The 19,556-nt window shown below is 44.0% G+C and overlaps 1 protein-coding gene across 2 annotated transcripts in view; it reads left to right on the forward strand.

Moving 5' to 3' along the window:
- The window catches only part of ADGB (androglobin), a 591,174-nt gene that overhangs the window by 63,882 nt on the left and 507,736 nt on the right, over positions 1-19,556 (forward strand). For both annotated transcript variants that reach the window (XM_069769164.1, XM_069769163.1), the window contains exons 4-6: positions 12,934-13,005; positions 13,131-13,334; positions 14,155-14,294. In XM_069769164.1, the coding sequence (XP_069625265.1) occupies positions 12,934-13,005; positions 13,131-13,334; positions 14,155-14,294 (416 nt within the window). The remainder of the gene's footprint in view (positions 1-12,933; positions 13,006-13,130; positions 13,335-14,154; positions 14,295-19,556) is intronic.

A 19,556-nucleotide genomic window follows, 5' to 3' on the forward strand; every position in this document is an offset into this window, starting at 1 on the left:
CCTGTATAGTATAATGCACCCCCATTAGGCAGTTTGTATAGTATAATGCACCCCCCATTAGGCAGCCAGTACTGTATAATGCACCCTCATTAGGCAGTCTGTATAGTATAATGCACCCCCATTAGGCAGTTTGTATAGTATAATGCACCCCCCATTAGGCAGCCAGTACTGTATAATGCACCCTCATTAAGCAGTCTGTATAGTAAAATGCACCTCCATTAGGCAGCCTGTATAGTATATTGCACACCCATTAGGCAGTTTGTATAGTATAATGCACCCCCCATTAGGCAGCCAGTACTGTATAATGCACCCTCATTAAGCAGTCTGTATAGTGTAATGCACACCCATTAGGCAGCCAGTAAAATATATTGCACCCCCATTAGGCAGCCTGTATAGCATAATGCACCCCCAGTAGGCAGTCTGTATAGTATAATGTACCCCCATTAGGCAGTCTGTATAGTATATTGCACCCCATTAGGCAGCCAGTACAATATACTGCACCCCCATTAGGCAGTCTGTACATTATAATGCACCACCTTAAGGCAGTCTGTATAGTATAACGCACCCCCATTAGACAGCCAGTACAATATAATGCACCTCCATTAGGCAGCCTGTATAGTATGGTGCACCCCCCATTAGGCAGCCAGTACTGTATTATGCACCCCCATTAGGCAGTCTGTATAGTATAATGCACCCCCATTAGGAAGCCAGTACAATATAATGCACCCCCAATAGGCAGCCAGTACAGTATAGTATAATGCACCCCCATTATGCATCCTGTATAGTATAATGCATACCCATTAGGCAGCCTGTATAGTATAATACACTCCCATTAGGCAGCGAGTATAGTATAATGTAGCCCCATTAGGCAGCCTGTATAGTATAATGCATCCCCATTAGGCAGCCTGTATAGTATAATGTACCCCCATTAGGCAGCCTGTATAGTATAATGCACCCCGATTAGGCTGCCTTTATAGTATAATGCACTCCCATTAGGCAGCGAGTATAGTATAATGTACCCCCATTAGGCTGCCTGTATAGCATAATGCACCCCCATTAGGCAGCGAGTATAGTATAATGTACCCCCATTAGGCTGCCTGTATAGTATAATGCACCCCCATTAGGCAGCCAGTATAGTATAATGCACCCCGATTAGGCTGCCTGTATAGTATAATGCAGCCCCACTAGGCAGCCTGTATAGTATAATGCACTCCCATTAGGCAACCTGTATAGTATATTGAACCTGATTAAAAAAACAAAAAAACAATACTTACCTTTCTTCCTCCTTGGTCCTGCTGTGCTCTGAGCGCCTGCTCATCTCCTGACAGCGGCGCCAGGTACTGATGTCATCGCTACCCCTGTCAGTGTCGGCGTCGGTGACGTCAGACGCTGACAGGAGGATGATGGGAGAAGGAGCATAATGCTCCCTCTCTCATCAAGCTGACCCTGCGATGCCAGGCGGGGGGCTCACTGCTGGCACAGAGCCCCCCACACCTCCTCAGGGGCCCCATAGCAGCCGGTCGGCAGAGCAGGGAGATCGTGTCTCCCTGATCTGCCACAAAATGTAACTGTATCGGCGCACTGTGCTCGCGCCGATACAGTTACAGTAGCGTAGCTCTGGGTGGGCCCCCTCAGAGTGCGGGGCCTTGGGCCACTGCCCCCCTGGCCCCTTTAGCTACGCTACTGGGGTCACTCCTTTCTGTAAGTCACTAGTTACCAATTCAGATTGGAAAAAAAATGTAGATATTGAATCAGTGACTTGATATACACAGCTCAGGGGCGGACATACCATTGGGTGTAACCTATGCAGCCATACACGGGCCAAAAGGTAAGGGGGTCCACGTCTACCTCCAAAGCAGGTGGAATTGTGCATTACAATGAGCTATTGGGCTGAAAAGGGCCCATATACTGTTCTTACACAGGGGCCTCTTCTCTCCATCAGCAGTAAAAGCTGCCTTTAATAAACTGTACATAGGAGAATAGGAAATATTAATAGCAGGTGAATGTACAGTATGACGTCCAGATATTAATTACATAAACCAGTGTTCAGGATCTTTGCTTTCAAGTTAATGCAGAGAAATCATGAAAGTTCCATTGAACATGTTCTTTTTGGTTTTGTTCTTTCTCTTGCGCACATGATGTCATTGCCATCTAATGGCGCTGTACCACAAAATTCATCTGAGCAGCAAATAACAAATCTGATTTACTAAAGCAGATTCTGTTTGTTTGGATTCTATCTCATTAACCCCTTAATGACTAGGCCTGAAAAGGGCTCACAGGGATCCTATCACCTGCAAAAACGTTATTTACCTGCAGATATAGGGGTAATCTGCAGGCAAATGCCATTTAAATCATGTCTGGCAGGTTTACTGGGACAAAAGTTACATAAAGAAAATGATGTTATATTCTCCCTGCAGTCATTGGTACGGTGCAGGGAGCTGTTACAGTCACCACTTACTATAGAGTGAGCACACTGTCATCATGCTCCGGCACACTGATTCACAGCCCATTCTGCAGCATGCGTGAAACGTATGTGTGCAGAGCAGGCTGTTACTAAAAGTGGAGGGGGAGGGATAACAGCGCACTTACTAATTAGTGATCAATAGCTCTAACTTCTCCATGCGCCACCGCAATGACGAAGTGGGCAGGTGCAAGGAGAATCTAACTTAATTTTCTCCTTGTAGCCGCTGCCACTGTAAGACTGCTGGACATGACTTAAATGCTTTGCACATGAGGACTACTGCTATAATGACAGGTTAATAGCGTTTTGGGGAGGGTGAATGGTTCCCTTAAAAGGGAACCTGTCGCCCCCAAAATGGAAGTTGAGCTAAGCCCACCGGCATCAGGGGCTTATCTACAGCATTCTGGAATGCTGTAGATAAGCCCCCGATGTATCCTGAAAGATGAGAAGAAGAGGTTATATTATACTCACCCAGGGGCGTTCCCGCTGCGGTCCGGTGCGATGGGTGTCGCGGTCCGGTCCGGGGCCTCCCATCTTCATAGGATGACGTCCTCTTCTTGTCTTCATGCTGCAGCTCCGGCACAGGCGTACTTTGTCTGCCCTGTTGAGGGCAGAGCAAAGTACTGCAGTGCGCAGGCGCCAGGCCTCTCTGACCTTTCCCGGCGCCTGTGCACTACAGTACTTTGCTCTACCCTCAACAGGGCAGACAAAGTACGCCTGCGCCAGAGCTGCGGCGTGAAGACGAGAAGAGGACGTGATCGTAAGAAGATGGGAGGCCCCGGACCGGACTGCGACACCCATCAGATCGGACCGCCCGCCCAGGTGAGTATCATCTAGCCTCTCTTTCTCATCTTTCAGGTTACATCAGGGGCTTATCTACAGCATTCCAGAATGCTGTAGATAAGCCTCTGATGCCGGTGGGCTTAGCTCAACTTCCATTTTGGGGGTGACAGGTTCCCTTTAATCAATAGTCTTGTTTTTATTTGACTGTCCACATTACAGAAGCCATAAGATTTTGGACTGGTGTATATCCGTCATATAGAATACACTGGGACTGTTGTATATACATCACATAGCACACACACAGAGACTAAGGTATATATGTTACATAGAATACACTGGGACTGGTATATAGATATATATCACATAGGAGTCATTGTTGTTGAGGTAAATATACATCACATAGTATACATTGAGACTAAAGTGTATATTTATCACATAGGTTACACTGGGACGGTTACTTTGTATACATCACATACTGTAGGATACACTGGGGCTGTTGTAAATACATCACATACGATACCCTGGGCCTGGTATATATACATTACACAGGATACACTGGGACTGGTATATATACATTTCACAGGATACAGTGAGACTCTGCTGTATATACATCACCTAGGTTCCACTGGGACTGCTGTATATACATCGCATAAGATACACTGAGACTTTGCTGAGTCAAGAACATAGGATACACTAAAACAATGAGCCTTTCTCAGACGATTTATGAAGTGCGCAGATACAGATACAGATGTAAATACATATCAAGTCTCAAATGATTATTAAAGATGAAAGTGCATTATAGGGCAGATTAAATAGAGTAAAAAAAATACCAGTCATGAACATAATAACATAATGTAACATGATTAATATCATTATATTGAGAAAGACAGTTTATCCAGTTCCGGCAAACAGAAGATGGCCCCTGTGCAAGAACAGTATATGGACCACTCTTTGAGTCTGTGAGAAAAGCGTTTGCCGCTTTGGAGCTGTAAGTGGCCATCTTATCTCTTGGTCCCCTGTGTGGCTGCACGGGTTACACAAAAGGTATTGCCGCGCCTGAGTTCATCTATAATATAATTTTATATAAAATCATTAACAATCAATTACCCAGAAAGATGCAGCAGTTATCCAAATTCCAACAGGTGTCAATCAAAAAATTTTTTTAGCAAAAATATTAGCAAAATAATGTAAGTAAATATAAGATTTGTGACTGACGGAGAGAGCACCCATGTTAGATAAAGCACAGAATCGTCAATTTTCATACAATGTAAAAAAAGATATAAAGGAAAAATATATAGGGGAATATTTATCATGCTATAGGTGCCAGAATTTTGGTGTAATTTACTAAAAAAAAACCTGTCTTTATTGACATGCACCATATTTATGATGTGTTGTAGACTCTTTTTTTATGACTTGTCAGACTGCTGGACATGTCCTCTCTGAATGGGATGTGCCTGATGGGAAAAGCGGTGTGACTTAACGTGCAACTTAATGCGCAAAAATCTGCTCTGAAGTTGTGGCTCACATGTCTGGCACACAGTACGCTAGGTTACTAGGTGCTGTACACCATGTTCCAAAATATTATACAAATGATATTTTTCTCAGATTTTCCTAAATGGTCGGTGCAAATCACAGTCTAATAAAAGTCATCACCTGTTAGAGCATACATCGAATTTTATTGAAGAAACCTCCCAATGATAACAGTATAATCTCCAAATAAATAAAAACTCAAATGCACTGTTCCAAATTATTAGGCACGGTAGAATTTCGATACATTTGATATGTTTTAAAGAACCGAAAATGCTCATTTGTGGAATTTGCAGCATTAGGAGGTCACATTCACTGAACAAAAAAGCTATTTAACTCCAAAACCTCCTAACAGGCCAAGTTACATGTTTAACATAGGACCCCTTCTTTGATATCACCTTCACAATTCTTGCATTCATTAAACTTGTGAGTTTTTGGAGAGTTTCTGCTTGTATTTCTTTGCATGAAGTCAGAATAGCCTCCCAGAGCCGCTGTTTTGATGTGAGCTGCCTCCCACCCTCATAGATCTTTTGCTTGATGATACTCCAAAGGTTCTCTATAGGGTTGAGGTCAGGGGAAGATGGTGGCCACACCATGAGTTTATCTCCTTTTATGCCCATAGCAGCCAATGACTCAGAGGTATTCTTTGCAGCATCAGATGGTGCATTGTCATGCATGAAGATAATTTTGCTCCTGAAGGCACGTTTCTGCTTTTTAGACCATGGAAAAAAGTTGTCAGTCAGAAACTCTATTTACTTTGCAGAGGTCATTTTCACACCTTCAGGAACCTTAAAGGGCCCCACCACTGTTTACCCATGATTCCTGCCCAAAACATGACTCCACTTCCTTGCTAACATCGCAGTCTTGTTGGGACATGGTGGCCATCCACTACTCCATCCATCTGGACCATCCAGGGTTAGTCTTCATGTATGTCTGGGCCCACTGCAACCATTTCTGCTTGTGAACACTGTTTAGGGGTGGCCGAACAGTAGGTTTATGCACCACAGCAAGCCTTTGAAGGATCCTACACCTTGAGGTTCGAGGGACTCCAGAGGCACCAACAGCTTCAAATAACTGTTTGCTGCTTTTTAATTGTATTTTGGCAGCTGCTCTCTTAATCCAATGAATTTGTCTGGCAGAAATCTTCCTCATTATGCCTTTATCTGCATGAACTCTGTCTGTGCTCTGTTTCAGTCACAAATCTCTTCAGAGTATGATGATCACTCTTAAGTTTTCGTGAAATATCTAATTTTTTCATACCTTGTCCAAGACATTGCACTATTTAACGCTTTTCAGCAGCAGAGAGATCCTTTTTATTTCCCATATTGCTTGAAACCTGTGGCCTGCTTACTAATATGGAACATCATTTTTAAGTAGTTTTCCTTTAATTAGAATCACCTGGAAAACTAATTATCACATGTGTTTAAGATTGATTTCAGTGATCCATTGAGCCCTGAGACACAATAACATCCACAAGTTTATTTGGAAAACAAAACAATTAAATCTTTATGACACAAATCCAATTTGCATAATAATTTGGAACACAGTTTATGGCCTATCCCACACGTCCAGATAATTCCGGTACTGGAAAAATCGGTACCGGAATTATCCATGTCCGTGTGTTTGTGTGCTCACGTGGCACATCAGTGTGGCACACGTGCGGCATCCGTGTGCCGCCCGCGTACCACACGCACCGTGCAGGAGACAGCGCTACAGTTAAGCGCTGTCCCCTGCATCTGGTGCTGAAGCCGCCATTCATTTCATCACTCCAGCAGCATTCGCTGGAGAGAAGATATGAAAAATCTTTTTTTCTTTTTTTTTTGGTGTTTAACCCCTTTACCCCCAAGGGTGGTTTGCACGTTAATGACCAGGCCAATTTTTACAATTCTGACCACTGTCCCTTTATGAGGTTATAACTCCGAAACACTTCAACGGATCCTGGTGATTCTGACATTGTTTTCTCGTGACATATTGTACTTCATGATAGTGGTAAAATTTCTTTGATAGCACCTGCGTTTATTTGTGAAAAAAACGGAAATTTGGCGAAAATTTTGAAAATTTCGCAATTTTCAAACTTTGAATTTTTATGCAATTAAATCACAGAGATATGTCACACAAAATACTTAATAAGTAACATTTCCCACATGTCTCCTTTACATCAGCATAATTTTGGAACCAATTTTTTTTTTGTTAGGGAGTTATAAGGGTTAAAAGTTGACCAGCAATTTCTCATTTTTACAACACCATTTTTTTTTAGGGACCACGTCTCATTTGAAGTCATTTTGAGGGGTCTATATGATAGAAAATGCCCAAGTGTGACACCATTCTAAAAACTGCACCCCTCAAGGTGCTCAAAACCACATTCAAGAAGTTTATTAACCCTTCAGGTGTTTAATAGGAATTTTTGGAATGTAATGTTTAAATAAAAATGAACATTTAACTTTTTTACACAAAAAATTTACTTCAGCTCCAATTTGTTTTATTTTACCAAGGGTAACAGGAGAAATTGGACCCAAAAAGTTGTTGTCCAATTTGTCCTGAGTACGCTGATACCCCATATGTGGCAGTAAACCACTGTTTGGGCGCATGGGAGAGCTCGGAAGGGAAGGAGCGCTATTTGACTTTTCAATGCAAAATTGACAGGAATTGAGATGGGACGCCATGTTGCGTTTGGAGAGCCACTGATGTGCCTAAACATTGAAACCCCCCACAAGTGACACCATTTTGGAAAGTAGACCCCCTAAGGAACTTATCTGGATGTGTGGTGAGCACTTTGACCCACCAAGTGCTTCACAGAAGTTTATAATGCAGAACCGTAAAAATAAAAAATCATATTTTTTCACAAAAATTATATTTTTGCCCCCAATTTTTTATTTTTCCAAGGGTAAGAGAAGAAATTGGACCTCAAAAGTTGTTGTCCAATTTGTCCTGAGTACGCTGATACCCCATATGTGGCAGTAAACCACTGTTTGGGCGCATGGGAGAGCTCGGAAGGGAAGGAGCGCAGTTTGACTTTTCAATGCAAAATTGACAGAAATTGAGATGGGACGCCATGTTGCGTTTGGAGAGCCACTGATGTGCCTAAACATTGAAACCCCCACAAGTGACACCATTTTGGAAAGTAAACCCCCTAAGGAACTTATCTGGATGTGTGGTGAGCACTTTGACCCACCAAGGGCTTCACAGAAGTTTATAATGCAGAGCCATAAAAATAAAACAAAATTTTTTTCCCACAAAAATTATTTTTTAGCCCCCAGTTTTGTATTTTCCCTAGGGTAACAGGAGAAATTGGACCACAAAAGTTGTTGTCCAATTTGTCCTGAGTACGCTGATACCCCATATGTGGGGGGGAACCACCGTTTGGGCGCATGGGAGGGTTCGGAAGGGAAGGAGCGCCATTTGGAATGCAGACTTAGATGGAATGGTCTGCAGGCGTCACATTGCGTTTGCAGAGCCCCTAATGTACCTAAACAGTAGAAACCCCCCACAAGTGACACCATTTTGGAAAGTAGACCCCCTAAGGAACTCATCTTGATGTGTTGTGAGAGCTTTGAACCCCCAAGTATTTCACTACAGTTTATAACGCAGAGCCATGCAAATAAAAAATATTTTTTTTTCCACAAAAATTATATTTTAGCCCCCAGTTTTGTATTTTTCCAAGGTTAGCAGGAGAAATTGGACCCTAAATGTTGTTGTCCAATTTGTCCTGAGTACGCTGATACCCGATATGTGGGGGGGAACCACCGTTTGGGCGCATGGGAGGGCTCGGAAGGGAAGGAGCATCATTTGGAATGCAGACTTAGATGGATTGGTCTGCAGGCGTCACATTGCGTTTGCAGAGCCCCTAATGTACCTAAACAGTAGAAACCCCCCACAAGTGACCCCATATTGGAAACTAGACCCCTCAATGAACTTATCTAGATGTGTTGTGAGAACTTTGAACCCCCAAGTGTTTCACTACAGTTTATAACGCAGAGCCGTGAAAATAAAAAATCTTTTTGTTTTCCCACAAAAATTATTTTTTAGCCCCCAGTTTTGTATTTTCCCAAGGGTAACAGGAGAAATTGGTCCACAAAAGTTGTTGTCCAATTTGTCCTGAGTACGCTGATACCCCATATGTTGGGGTAAACCCCTGTTTGGGCACACAGGAGAGCTCGGAAGGGAAGGAGCACTGTTTTACTTTTTCAACGCAGAATTGGCTGGAATTGAGATCGGACGCCATGTCGTGTTTGGAGAGCCCCTGATGTGCCGAAACAGTGGAAACCCCCCAATTATAACTGAAACCCTAATCTAAACACACCCCTAACCCTAATTCCAACGGTAACCCTAACCACACCTCTAACCCTGACACACCCCTAACCCTAATCCCAACCCTATTCCCAACTGTAAATGTAATCTAAACCCTAACCCTAACTTTAGCCCCAACCCTAACTGTAGCCCCAACCCTAACCCTAACCCTAATCCTAGCCCTAACCCTAGCCCTAACCCTAGCCCTAACCCTAGCCCTAACCCTAGCCCTAACCCTAGCCCTAGCCCTAACCCTAGCCCTAACCCTAGCCCTAACCCTAGCCCTAACCCTAACCCTAGCCCTAACCCTAGCCCTAACCCTAACCCTAACCCTAGCCCTAACCCTAGCCCTAACCCTAGCCCTAACCCTAGCCCTAGCCCTAACCCTAGCCCTAACCCTAGCCCTAATGGGAAAATGGAAATAAATACATTTTTTTTTATTTTTCCCTAACTAAGGGGGTGATGAAGGGAGGTTTGATTTACTTTTATAGCGAGTTTTTTAGCGGATTTTTATGATTGGCAGCCGTCACACACTGAAAGACCCTTTTTATTGCAAAAAATATTTTTTGCAATACCACATTTTGAGAGCTATAATTTTTCCATATTTTGGTCCACAGAGTCATGTGAGGTCTTGTTTTTTGCGGGACGAGTTGACGTTTTTATTGAAAACATTTTTGGGCACGTGACATTTTTTTATCGCTTTTTATTCCAATTTTTGTGAGGAAGAATGACCAAAAGCCAGCTATTCATGAATTTCTATTGGGGGAGGCGTTTATACCGTTCCGCGTTTGGTAAAATTGATAAATCAGTTTTATTCTTCGGGTCAGTACGATTACAGCGATACCTCATTTATATCATTTTTTTATGGTTTGGTGCTTTTATACGATAAAAACTATTTTACAGAAAAAATAATTATTTTTGCATCGCTTTATTCTCAGGACTATAACTTTTTTATTTTTTTGCTGATGATGCTGTATGGCGGCTCTTTTTTTGCGGGACAATATGACGCTTTCAGCGGTACCATGGTTATTTATATCTGTCCTTTTGATCGCGTGTTATTCCACTTTTTGTTCGGCGGTATGATAATAAAGCGTTGTTTTTTGCCTCGTTTTTTTTTTTTTTTTCTTACGGTGTTTACTGAAGGGGTTAACTAGTGGGCCAGTTTTATAGGTCGGGCCGTTACGGACGCGGCGATGCTAAATATGTGTACTTTTATTGTTTTTTTTTTTTTATTTAGATGAAGAAATGTATTTATGGGAATAATATTTTTTTTTTTTTTCATTATTTTGGAATATTTTTTTTTATTTTTTTTACACATTTGGAAAATTTTTTTTTTACTTTTTTACTTTGTCCCAGGGGGGGACATCACAGATCAGTGATCTGACAGTTTGCACAGCACTCTGTCAGATCACTGATCTGATAGGAGTGCAGGCTGCTTCACAGTGCCTGCTCTGAGCAGGCTCTGTGAAGCCACCTCCCTCCCTGCAGGACCCGGATCCGCGGCCATCTTGGATCCGGGGCTCGAGCAGGGAGGGAGGTGAGGAGACCCTCGCAGCAACGCGATCACATCGCGTTGCTGCGGGGGGCTCAGGGAAGCCCGCAGGGAGCCCCCTCCCTGCGCGGTGCTTCCCTGCACCGCCGGCACATCGCGATCATCTTTGCCAGGGGTTAATGTGCCGGGGGCGGTCCGTGACCGCTCCTGGCACATAGTGCCGGATGTCAGCTGCGATAAGCAGCTGACACCCGGCCGCGATCGGCCGCGCTCCCCCCGTGAGCGCGGCCGATCGGCTATGACGTACTATCCCGTCCAGGGTCAGATAAGCCCAGGGCACCTCGACGGGATAGTACGTCTAAGGTCACAGAGGGGTTAAAAAAAAGATCCCTGTCCCCAACCCCCTCCCACCCCTTGTGCACCCCCGCTGTTAATATCATCACTGTAATGGGCGGCACCACGTGACCGCTCATACAGGAGAAGCTGCGGCGAGCAGAGGAAGCAGCGAGGGAGCCGGGTAAGTATTTTATTAACGCACAGGGGGTGGGAGGGGGTTGGGGACAGGGATCTTTTTTTTAAACACCCAAAAAAAAAAAGATTTTTCATATCTTCTCTCCAGCGAACGCTGCTGGAGAGAAGAAATGAATGGCGGCTTCAGCACCACACTGGGGGGACAGTGCTTACTGTAGCGCTGTCTCCTGCATGGCACCCGGACTGCACACGGATAGCATCCGTGTGCGGTACGTGTTTTACACGGACCCATTGACTTTAATGGGTCCGTGTAATACGTGCGCTCCCACGAACACTGACATGTCTCTGTGTTTTTCAAACGGACACACGGTCGGTGAAAACACGCTGACATGTGCAGAGACACATTGATTTTAATGTGTCTACGTGAGTCAGTGTTTCCGGTACGTGAGGAAACTGTCACCTCACGTACTGGAGCCACTGACGTGTGAAACCGGCCTATATGTGTTTTGGATATTTATTAAACTACATGAATCACTGATAAATTTATCACATTTTAAGACTGTATAATCTAAGTTTGCATGGTCTAAGCAATAGACACTTTTGATATCTATGTTTCACTGTTACTATACTTACTATAGACAAAAACAGAGAAAATATAATTAATAATATACAAAATGAAAATCTACAGCATACTATTATATTTTGAGAAAGTAGAAACTTTGTGCATTGTAAAAATTCCAAAACCGCACTTTACACTTTCTGGCACCTTCTTACAATGTTGTATCAAAGTCTAACAATATGTAAAAGTTACGTAAATACTTTATCTGTGCGAAAACGCGTCTGACTCTAACAAAGCCAGAGACGAACAATGACTCCAACATTGGAAAGCACAAGATGTGCAGACTACGTTACTTATTTATGTTTATGTTTTCGGTCACATGTCACAAAAACTAATTTAAAGGGAGGGTGGGTAATATTTGCTTTTTGTTTTTTTACTGCAACCTACAAAAAGAAATTTTCTGAAAATCAGTAACCCTATTAGTAGAAAATATATGCAATCCAGATGCCAGTAAATACCGTATTTAAAGTTTAACGGCCCTTTCAGATGACTTTTCAGAATAACCTGTCGGTTGCGTACTTAAGGGATAGCACTATTTATGGCCATTATATGAGTTATAGCCCACAGGCTTAATAAAAGCTGAAACAGCTTCTTTTTGCTTATTCTGCCTATCTGTCTCCCAGGTCCATCCATCTACCCTCTTCCTATATTTCTATAGGCAGCAGCTGTCATTTGATTCCTCATTGAAGACAAACATGTAGACAGATTTGAGCAGTTTTAAAAAATGAATGGTTAGTGCAGAAGAGAAGTGAAAAAAGAAACATTTTTTTGTAAGATATATTACAAAGTTTGTTATCTTTGCTTGTACAATTGGCTAAAGTGTAGTTCCTCGTTATGACACTGGGAGATAAATATCTTGATTAGATGATACTGCGGGTGATCAGATATACTGTACGTCTTATGATGATCTTTAATAGAAAAAGATATCCTCCCCCTAAGTATGGCAGACACAAGGATAATGATTGATAAGACGGGTGGTAATGCTAAAAACGTTTCTGTCCCCCCTCCCCTGCCTCCGGTGACTGGGGATGCCCAGTACTAGCTACGCCACTGCTGCCACTTTAAAGCCATAACGTTGTAGACGGCGGATTAGTGGATTTGGCGCATTTTTGGCCAGCACATTGTTCATCACCAGTCCTCGTGAATCAGGGCCATTGAATTGTCTAATAACTTCCATAATTTACACTCGCTTGCTGTTACTACACAGCTTTGACGCATTCTCCAGATTGTATGGGAGAATGTCCTCTAGAGCCTAGTAATCCGGTGTCTCTTGTCTTTTCCATTTCGATTTAGCCTCCTGTGGTTGTTAAGGATGAAACCTCCTGTGATTTACTATCAGCAAACGAGCATTTGGTTGGCAGTGAGGTATGTGAAACCGTTCTTGCCGCGGATTTAAGCTGATACTTCGGGAAACTTATTTGGAATTTGTTAGGTTCATAATCTATAATCATAATTTAGTTGTATTCTGGTATTGTCATCTTACCGCTCAGCTCATGAGATGGATCATTAGCGAGGTCAGTGCTGTCTGGAGAATCTACAATGAAAATGTGACAGATAATGAAGCCACATCCGCAGAACCACCAGTGGTAACATGGAAGCCGTGGGAACACATCTACGCTCTCTGTAAAGCTGGAAAAGGACACGTGCCTCTGTACAACAGCTATGGGAAATACATTGTGAAACTGCATTGGATGGTAAGTCATTGAAGGCACGCTCTGAAAGGTACTGTATGCCATACATATATGTCTTTATTTCTCTACCAAGTCATAGTTAGTTACACAGAGCAGTTGACTATCAGGCATGAGACACCTAGTCCTGTAGTGATAATCTCCTGCTGATAAAACACTGATTTTTTTAAACAGATTGCAAGAATCAGACTCTCAGTCCCCACACCATGCTACGCTCAGATTACATAGTAAAAGCCTGCAGACAGATCTCCTTAAATATTAGACATACTACATGAGGCAGTATAGGTGATAATGATAAACCATTAACCACTGATAAGTTCATGAAATGTCCCATAGTTGTAGCCATCGTAGATTGTGACTTTCGCCCACTTCTGTTGCACGTTATTGTTTCGTTTCTTTCTGACGTTCGTTTTGTGCGTTTGCGTGCCATATTTAATTTGTGAATCCCCTTTTAATAATACATTTTGCAGATGTGTTTGAGAGACAAATTAAAGCTTTAGCGCAATGGTTTAGAATAAATAGTACGTTGCGGATTCACTCGGCAGTGACATTTCAATATACAGAAGTACAAGGGGCCCAGTCGGAAGTGAGCGGAGTACCCAATTAGGGCAGATGATCAGTGGCTGTCACATGAAGCGTGCGTGCGTGGGGCCTAAGCTGCAATCTCGGTGCCTTCTCTTCATTTAAGCCTTCAATGATTCTTCTTGGCCCACAGCAGGAAAACAATGGAGGTGTTTTGTGTAGGAGAGAAGGATCACTTGCCCTGAATCATCGCTTATTCCTGCTCGGGGTTTTCATTACTTTGCTCTTTCTGCTTTATTCTCAGGGGTGTTGGAGAAAAATTGTCGTGGATGATACTCTGCCGTTCAGCGAAGATGACAAGTTGTTACTCCCCGCCTCGGCCGGTGAAGCTGAATTATGGCCAATGCTGCTGGCCAAGGCTATCATTAAGCTCGCCAGTGTAGAGTATGGCGCATTTACGTTTCTTTTTATTTATGTTTTATTCGGTTTGTTGGTGTTCCGTGTCATCACTCCCCTGGGAATTCTCCTCCTTCGATCCCACTGTGGAGATTTTTAATTTCTAGCTCTTGCTACGTAACCAGTGATACTTATGCACTGCTGTCATAGATAATAACAAAAACAAATTACATTTAAGGATTTATGAAAAAAGATAAAATCCTATGTTCCCGATGTAATATTACCCCTCATAAATCCCTTGTAATGCCACGTTTCAATTTTGGGATCCCTATTCTAAAAAGGAAAATCAACTAGATTATTACTTGAGATTGAGGATCCCTCTTATAATGAGAAGTTAGAAGAATTGAGCATTTCGGTAAAATAAAAGTGCACCCCAGAGGCGATCTCATTCTCTTGTATAATTATAGTGGGCTGACACGTGGTTTATTCCCTCCAAAGAGCTTATAAAGGATTCTGAGACAGTCATTACATATGGTGGAAAGCCACATAGGAAAGGATTCTTTGCAGTTAGAGTAGTCAGACTGTGGGATGCCCTACCAAATGGCAGGTATAAGACCATGGGTCTCAAAACTCAACAGGGTATATAGGCCACATATAGAAAAAAATTTAATTTGGGGGGGCCGCATTCCTTGAAGGACATAGTGACATTTTTATTTCAGTTGAATGTGTACCATTGGACGCACATTCAGTTGAAATGTATTGCCACACAGAGACTCTGCACAGTAATACCAATGCAAGCCAATCAGAGGCCAGCAGCTGACATCTACATGCTGACGCATGGCAGCAGAGGTGTATCTAGGTTTTCTGGCACTCAGGGCAAGAACTCAGTTCGGCGCCCCTCCCCCCAAGCACATGTGGGATGTGTACACTTAGTCACGTGCCGACAAGCTGCTCTTCCTAATTCATTGTTCAGTGAAGAACAGTGAAGCAGGAATAGAAGCTCGTTCTCACGTGAACGTAAGAAAATCGCATGAGTGACGCGGCCATTTGATGACTGCTGGAACCTGCAGAGCTGAATCCTGACAGTGAGGACATTACAGGCTGTTAGGGTTAGCATGCTACAGGGCTTCATTTTATAATTAAAGGGCTCGTCCAGGTTGAAGATGAAAGTCTTCGGTCACTATAGATGACTGCAGCTTCTGAATTCTCACAGTGCATGCACTGCACGCTTTTAGTATTCTCATTAGCACAAATATGTGATTTGTATACTTCTGGTCACATTCCGACTAGACGTGCCCGGAAGTGCTCAATTCATTTTCATTTAGGGAGGCCACACTTGTCTAGTCGGCACGTGACAGTATGTATGCAAATCGCCGACAGCTGGCACAGAGAACTGCCGACTCCCAGTCCAGGGGCCAGCAGTTCAGCTGATATACAACACTGTTGTCGGCGGCCCCCTGGACCAGGCAGGGATAGCTAAGGGGTCTACAGTGCCTGCGGGCCGCATGAAGCAGCCTCAAGGACCTTGTGTGGCCCACGGGTCGCATGTTTCAGACCCCTGCACTACACCAATATTTAAAAAGGTAGAAAAACTGTTGGAACAAAAGCACATAAGACCATCGGGTGATTCCCTTTGGGTGCAGGTTGTGTGCAGACACAACTCCTGTGATCACCTGATGGTACCAGCTGCCGCTGCCTCGTGGCGGGGGATGATCTCCTCCTGACCAGTTTGGATAGTAACACGATATCAGGCTGCGCTGCTGTAATAAAGAATCCTTGGGACTAGGGATGAGCGAAACGGGTCGTTCATTTTCAAAAGTCGCCGACTTTTGGCAAAGTCGGGTTTCATGAAACCCGATCCGACCCCTGTGCGGGTTCGGCCATGCGGTACGCGACTTTCGCGCCAAAGTCGCGTTTCAATGACGCGAAAAGCGCCATTTCTCAGCCAATGAAGGTAAACGCAGAGTGTGGGCAGCGTGATGACATAGGTCCTGGTCCCCACCATCTTAGAGAAGGGCATTGCAGTGATTGGCTTGCTGTCCGCGGCGTCACAGGGGCTATAAAGGGGCGTTCCCGCCGACCGCCATGTTACTGCTGCTGATCTGAGCTTAGGGAGAGGTTGCTGCCGCTTCGTCAGAAGCAGGGATAGCGTTAGGCAGGGTCCATTAACCACCAAACCGCTTGTGCTGTAGCGATTTCCACTGCCCAACACCACCTTCGGTGTGCAGGGACAGTGGAAGCTACATTTTTATTTTTTTTTTCCCCTCAGCGCTGTAGCTCATTGGGCTGCCCTAGAAGGCTCCCTGATAGCTGCATTGCTGTGTGTACGCCGCTGTGCAAACCAACTGCTTTTTTCAAAGCACAAATCCTCTTGTTCCTTCCTTTCTGCACAGCTATCTTTTTTGTTTGTCCACACTTTTTATTTAATTTGTGCATCAGTCCACTCCTTATTGCTGCCTGCCATACCTGGCTGAGATTACTGCAGGGAGATAGTAATTGTGGGACAGTCCCTGTTTTTTTTTTTTGTGTGGGAGATTAAGATTGGCAATTTGGCATTACTGCTAGAGTGCCATCCCTGTGTGTGCCATCTCTCTCACATAGTGGGCCATAGAAAGCCTTTTCATTTTTCAATTTTTTTTTTTTGTGGGAGATTAAGATTGGCAATTTGGCATTTCTGCTAGAGTGCCATCCCTGTGTGTGCCATCTCTCTCACATAGTGGGCCATAGAAAGCCTTTTCATTTTTCTGTTTTATTGGGTTTCTAAATACTCCCAGAAAAAATAAATAAATCAGTGGGAGATTAATATTGCCCTTTCTGCTTGTGTGCCACTCCTGACTCCTGGGTGTGCCATCTCTCTCTCTCTCTCAAATAGTGGGCCATAGAAAGCCTATTTTTTTTTTATTGTGTTTCAAAATTCTCCCTGAAAAAATAAAAAAGAAATTAGTGGGAGATTAATATTGCCCTTTCTGCTTGTGTGCCACTCCTGACTCCTGGGTGTGCCATCTCTCTCTCTCTCTCTCCAATTGTGGGCCATAGAAAGCCTATTATTTTTTTAGCTTGATTTGGGTTCCAAAATCTACCTGAAAAAATCACTACATCAATCAGTGGGAGATAAATATTGGCCTCTGGGCTTGTGTGCCACTCCTGACTCCTGTGTGCGTCATCTCTCACTCAGTGGGCCATAGAAAGCCTTTTTTTGTTTTATTTGTTTTCTAAATTCTCCCTGAAAAAATCATTTTATTTTATTTGGTTTCTAAATTCTTCCTGAAAAAATCATTCTATTCTATTACTTTTTTTTCCTAAAGTCTCCCTGAAAAAAAAAAAAAAAACAAATCAGTGGGAGATTAATATTTACATTTGTGCTTCAGTGACAGTCCTGCGTGTGTGGCATCTCTCTCATTTGTTGCCACCAACAACAGAGTGTGTAACATTGTGCCTGATTTTCGTTGTGGTCTCACTCACCTGTAAAGGGGTAGCTAAATCATACTGAAGTTATAGCTCACCGTGTAAGTTGTGTGACAGCAACAAATACCGTTAGTTTGTTTACGTTTTTAAAACAATGAGGAAGTCTGGTGGAAGAGGTCGTGGCTGGGGGCGTTCATTGTCAGCTGGTAATGAGGGTAGTGGTAGTGGTGGAGCATCAGCTGGTCGTGGGAAAAAAAATATTGCACCTAAGTCTGGAGCTGTGGAGCCAGGTTCGTCGTCTGGCTACACAAGGCCTCGAACGCTCCCTTTTCTGGGAGTAGGAAAACCGCTTTTAAAGACAGAGCAGCAAGAGCAAGTTTTGGCTTATCTTGCTGACTCAGCCTCTAGCTCTTTTGCCTCCTCTCGTGAAACTGGTAAATGTCAAAGCAGCGCGTCGTTAGTGGATGTTCACGGTCAGGGACAAGTCGCTTCCTTGTCCTCTTCAGCAAAAACAACAACAGAGAAGAATGCAGCAGGCGACACAACGGGTTACTCCATGGAGCTCTTTACACATACCGTCCCTGGCTTAGAAAGTGAAGCAGTTAACAGTCCATGCCCATTACAAGTTGAATCTGATATGGAGTGCACTGATACACAGCCACAGCCAGACTACTATGCTGGTCCTTTGACTCAGACCACAACATTGCCCTCGCAGGGTATTGATCAAGAATCAGACCCTGATGAGACTATGTTGCCCCATCACGAACGCTATACCACCGACCGACACGGTGACACAGACGAAGTTGCACACGAGCTACAAGAAGAGGTAATAGATGACCCAGTTCTTGACCCCGATTGGCAGCCATTGGGGGAACAGGGTGCAGGCGGCAGCAGTTCTGAAGCGGAGGAGGAGGGGCCGCAGCAGGCATCAACATCGCAACAGGTTCCATCTGCCGGGCCCGTATCTTGCCCAAAACGCGTGGCAAAGCCAAAACCTGTTGGAGGACAGCGTGGCCATCCGGTTAAAGCTCAGTCTGCAATGCCTGAAAAGGTATCCGATGCTAGAAAGAGTGCAGTCTGGCATTTTTTTAAACAACATCCAATTGATCAGCGCAAAGTCATCTGTCAAAAATGTTCAACTACCTTAAGCACAGGACAGAATCTGAAAAGTCTCAATACAAGTTGCATGCATAGACATTTAACCACCATGCATTTGCAAGCCTGGACTAACTACCAAACGTCCCTTAAGGTTGTAGCACCCTCGGCCAATGAAGCTAGTCAGCAACGCAACATCCCTTCCGGCAGTGTAGGGCCACCATTTTCCGCACCACCTGCAGTATCTGTGCAGGTTTCTTTGCCAGGCCAAAGCAGTCAGGGTCAGGGAATCACCAGTTTCGTAGTAGGAAACACTGCATCTAGGGCACCGGCGGCAACAATACCATCTCCCACCGTCTCTCAGTCTGCCATGTCCACCGGCACCCCCGCTAGTTCCACGATCTCCAGCTCTCCAGTCCAGCTCACCCTACATGAGACTATGGTTAGAAAAAGGAAGTACTTAGCCTCGCATCCGCGTACACAGGGTTTGAACGCCCACATAGCTAGACTAATCTCGTTAGAGATGATGCCCTACCGGTTAGTTGAAAGCGAAGCTTTCAAAGCCCTGATGGACTACGCTGTACCACGCTACGAGCTACCCAGTCGACACTTTTTTTCCAGAAAAGCCATCCCAGCCCTCCACCAGCATGTTAAAGAGCGCATCGTCCATGCACTCAGGCAATCTGTGAGCACAAAGGTGCACCTGACAACAGATGCATGGACCAGTAGGCATGGCCAGGGACGTTACGTGTCCATCACGGCACACTGGGTGAATGTTGTGGATGCAGGGTCCACAGGGGACAGCAAGTT

The sequence above is a fragment of the Ranitomeya imitator genome, chromosome 5 (genome assembly GCF_032444005.1).
Source record: "Ranitomeya imitator isolate aRanImi1 chromosome 5, aRanImi1.pri, whole genome shotgun sequence".
Classification (NCBI taxonomy): Eukaryota; Metazoa; Chordata; class Amphibia; order Anura; family Dendrobatidae; genus Ranitomeya; species Ranitomeya imitator.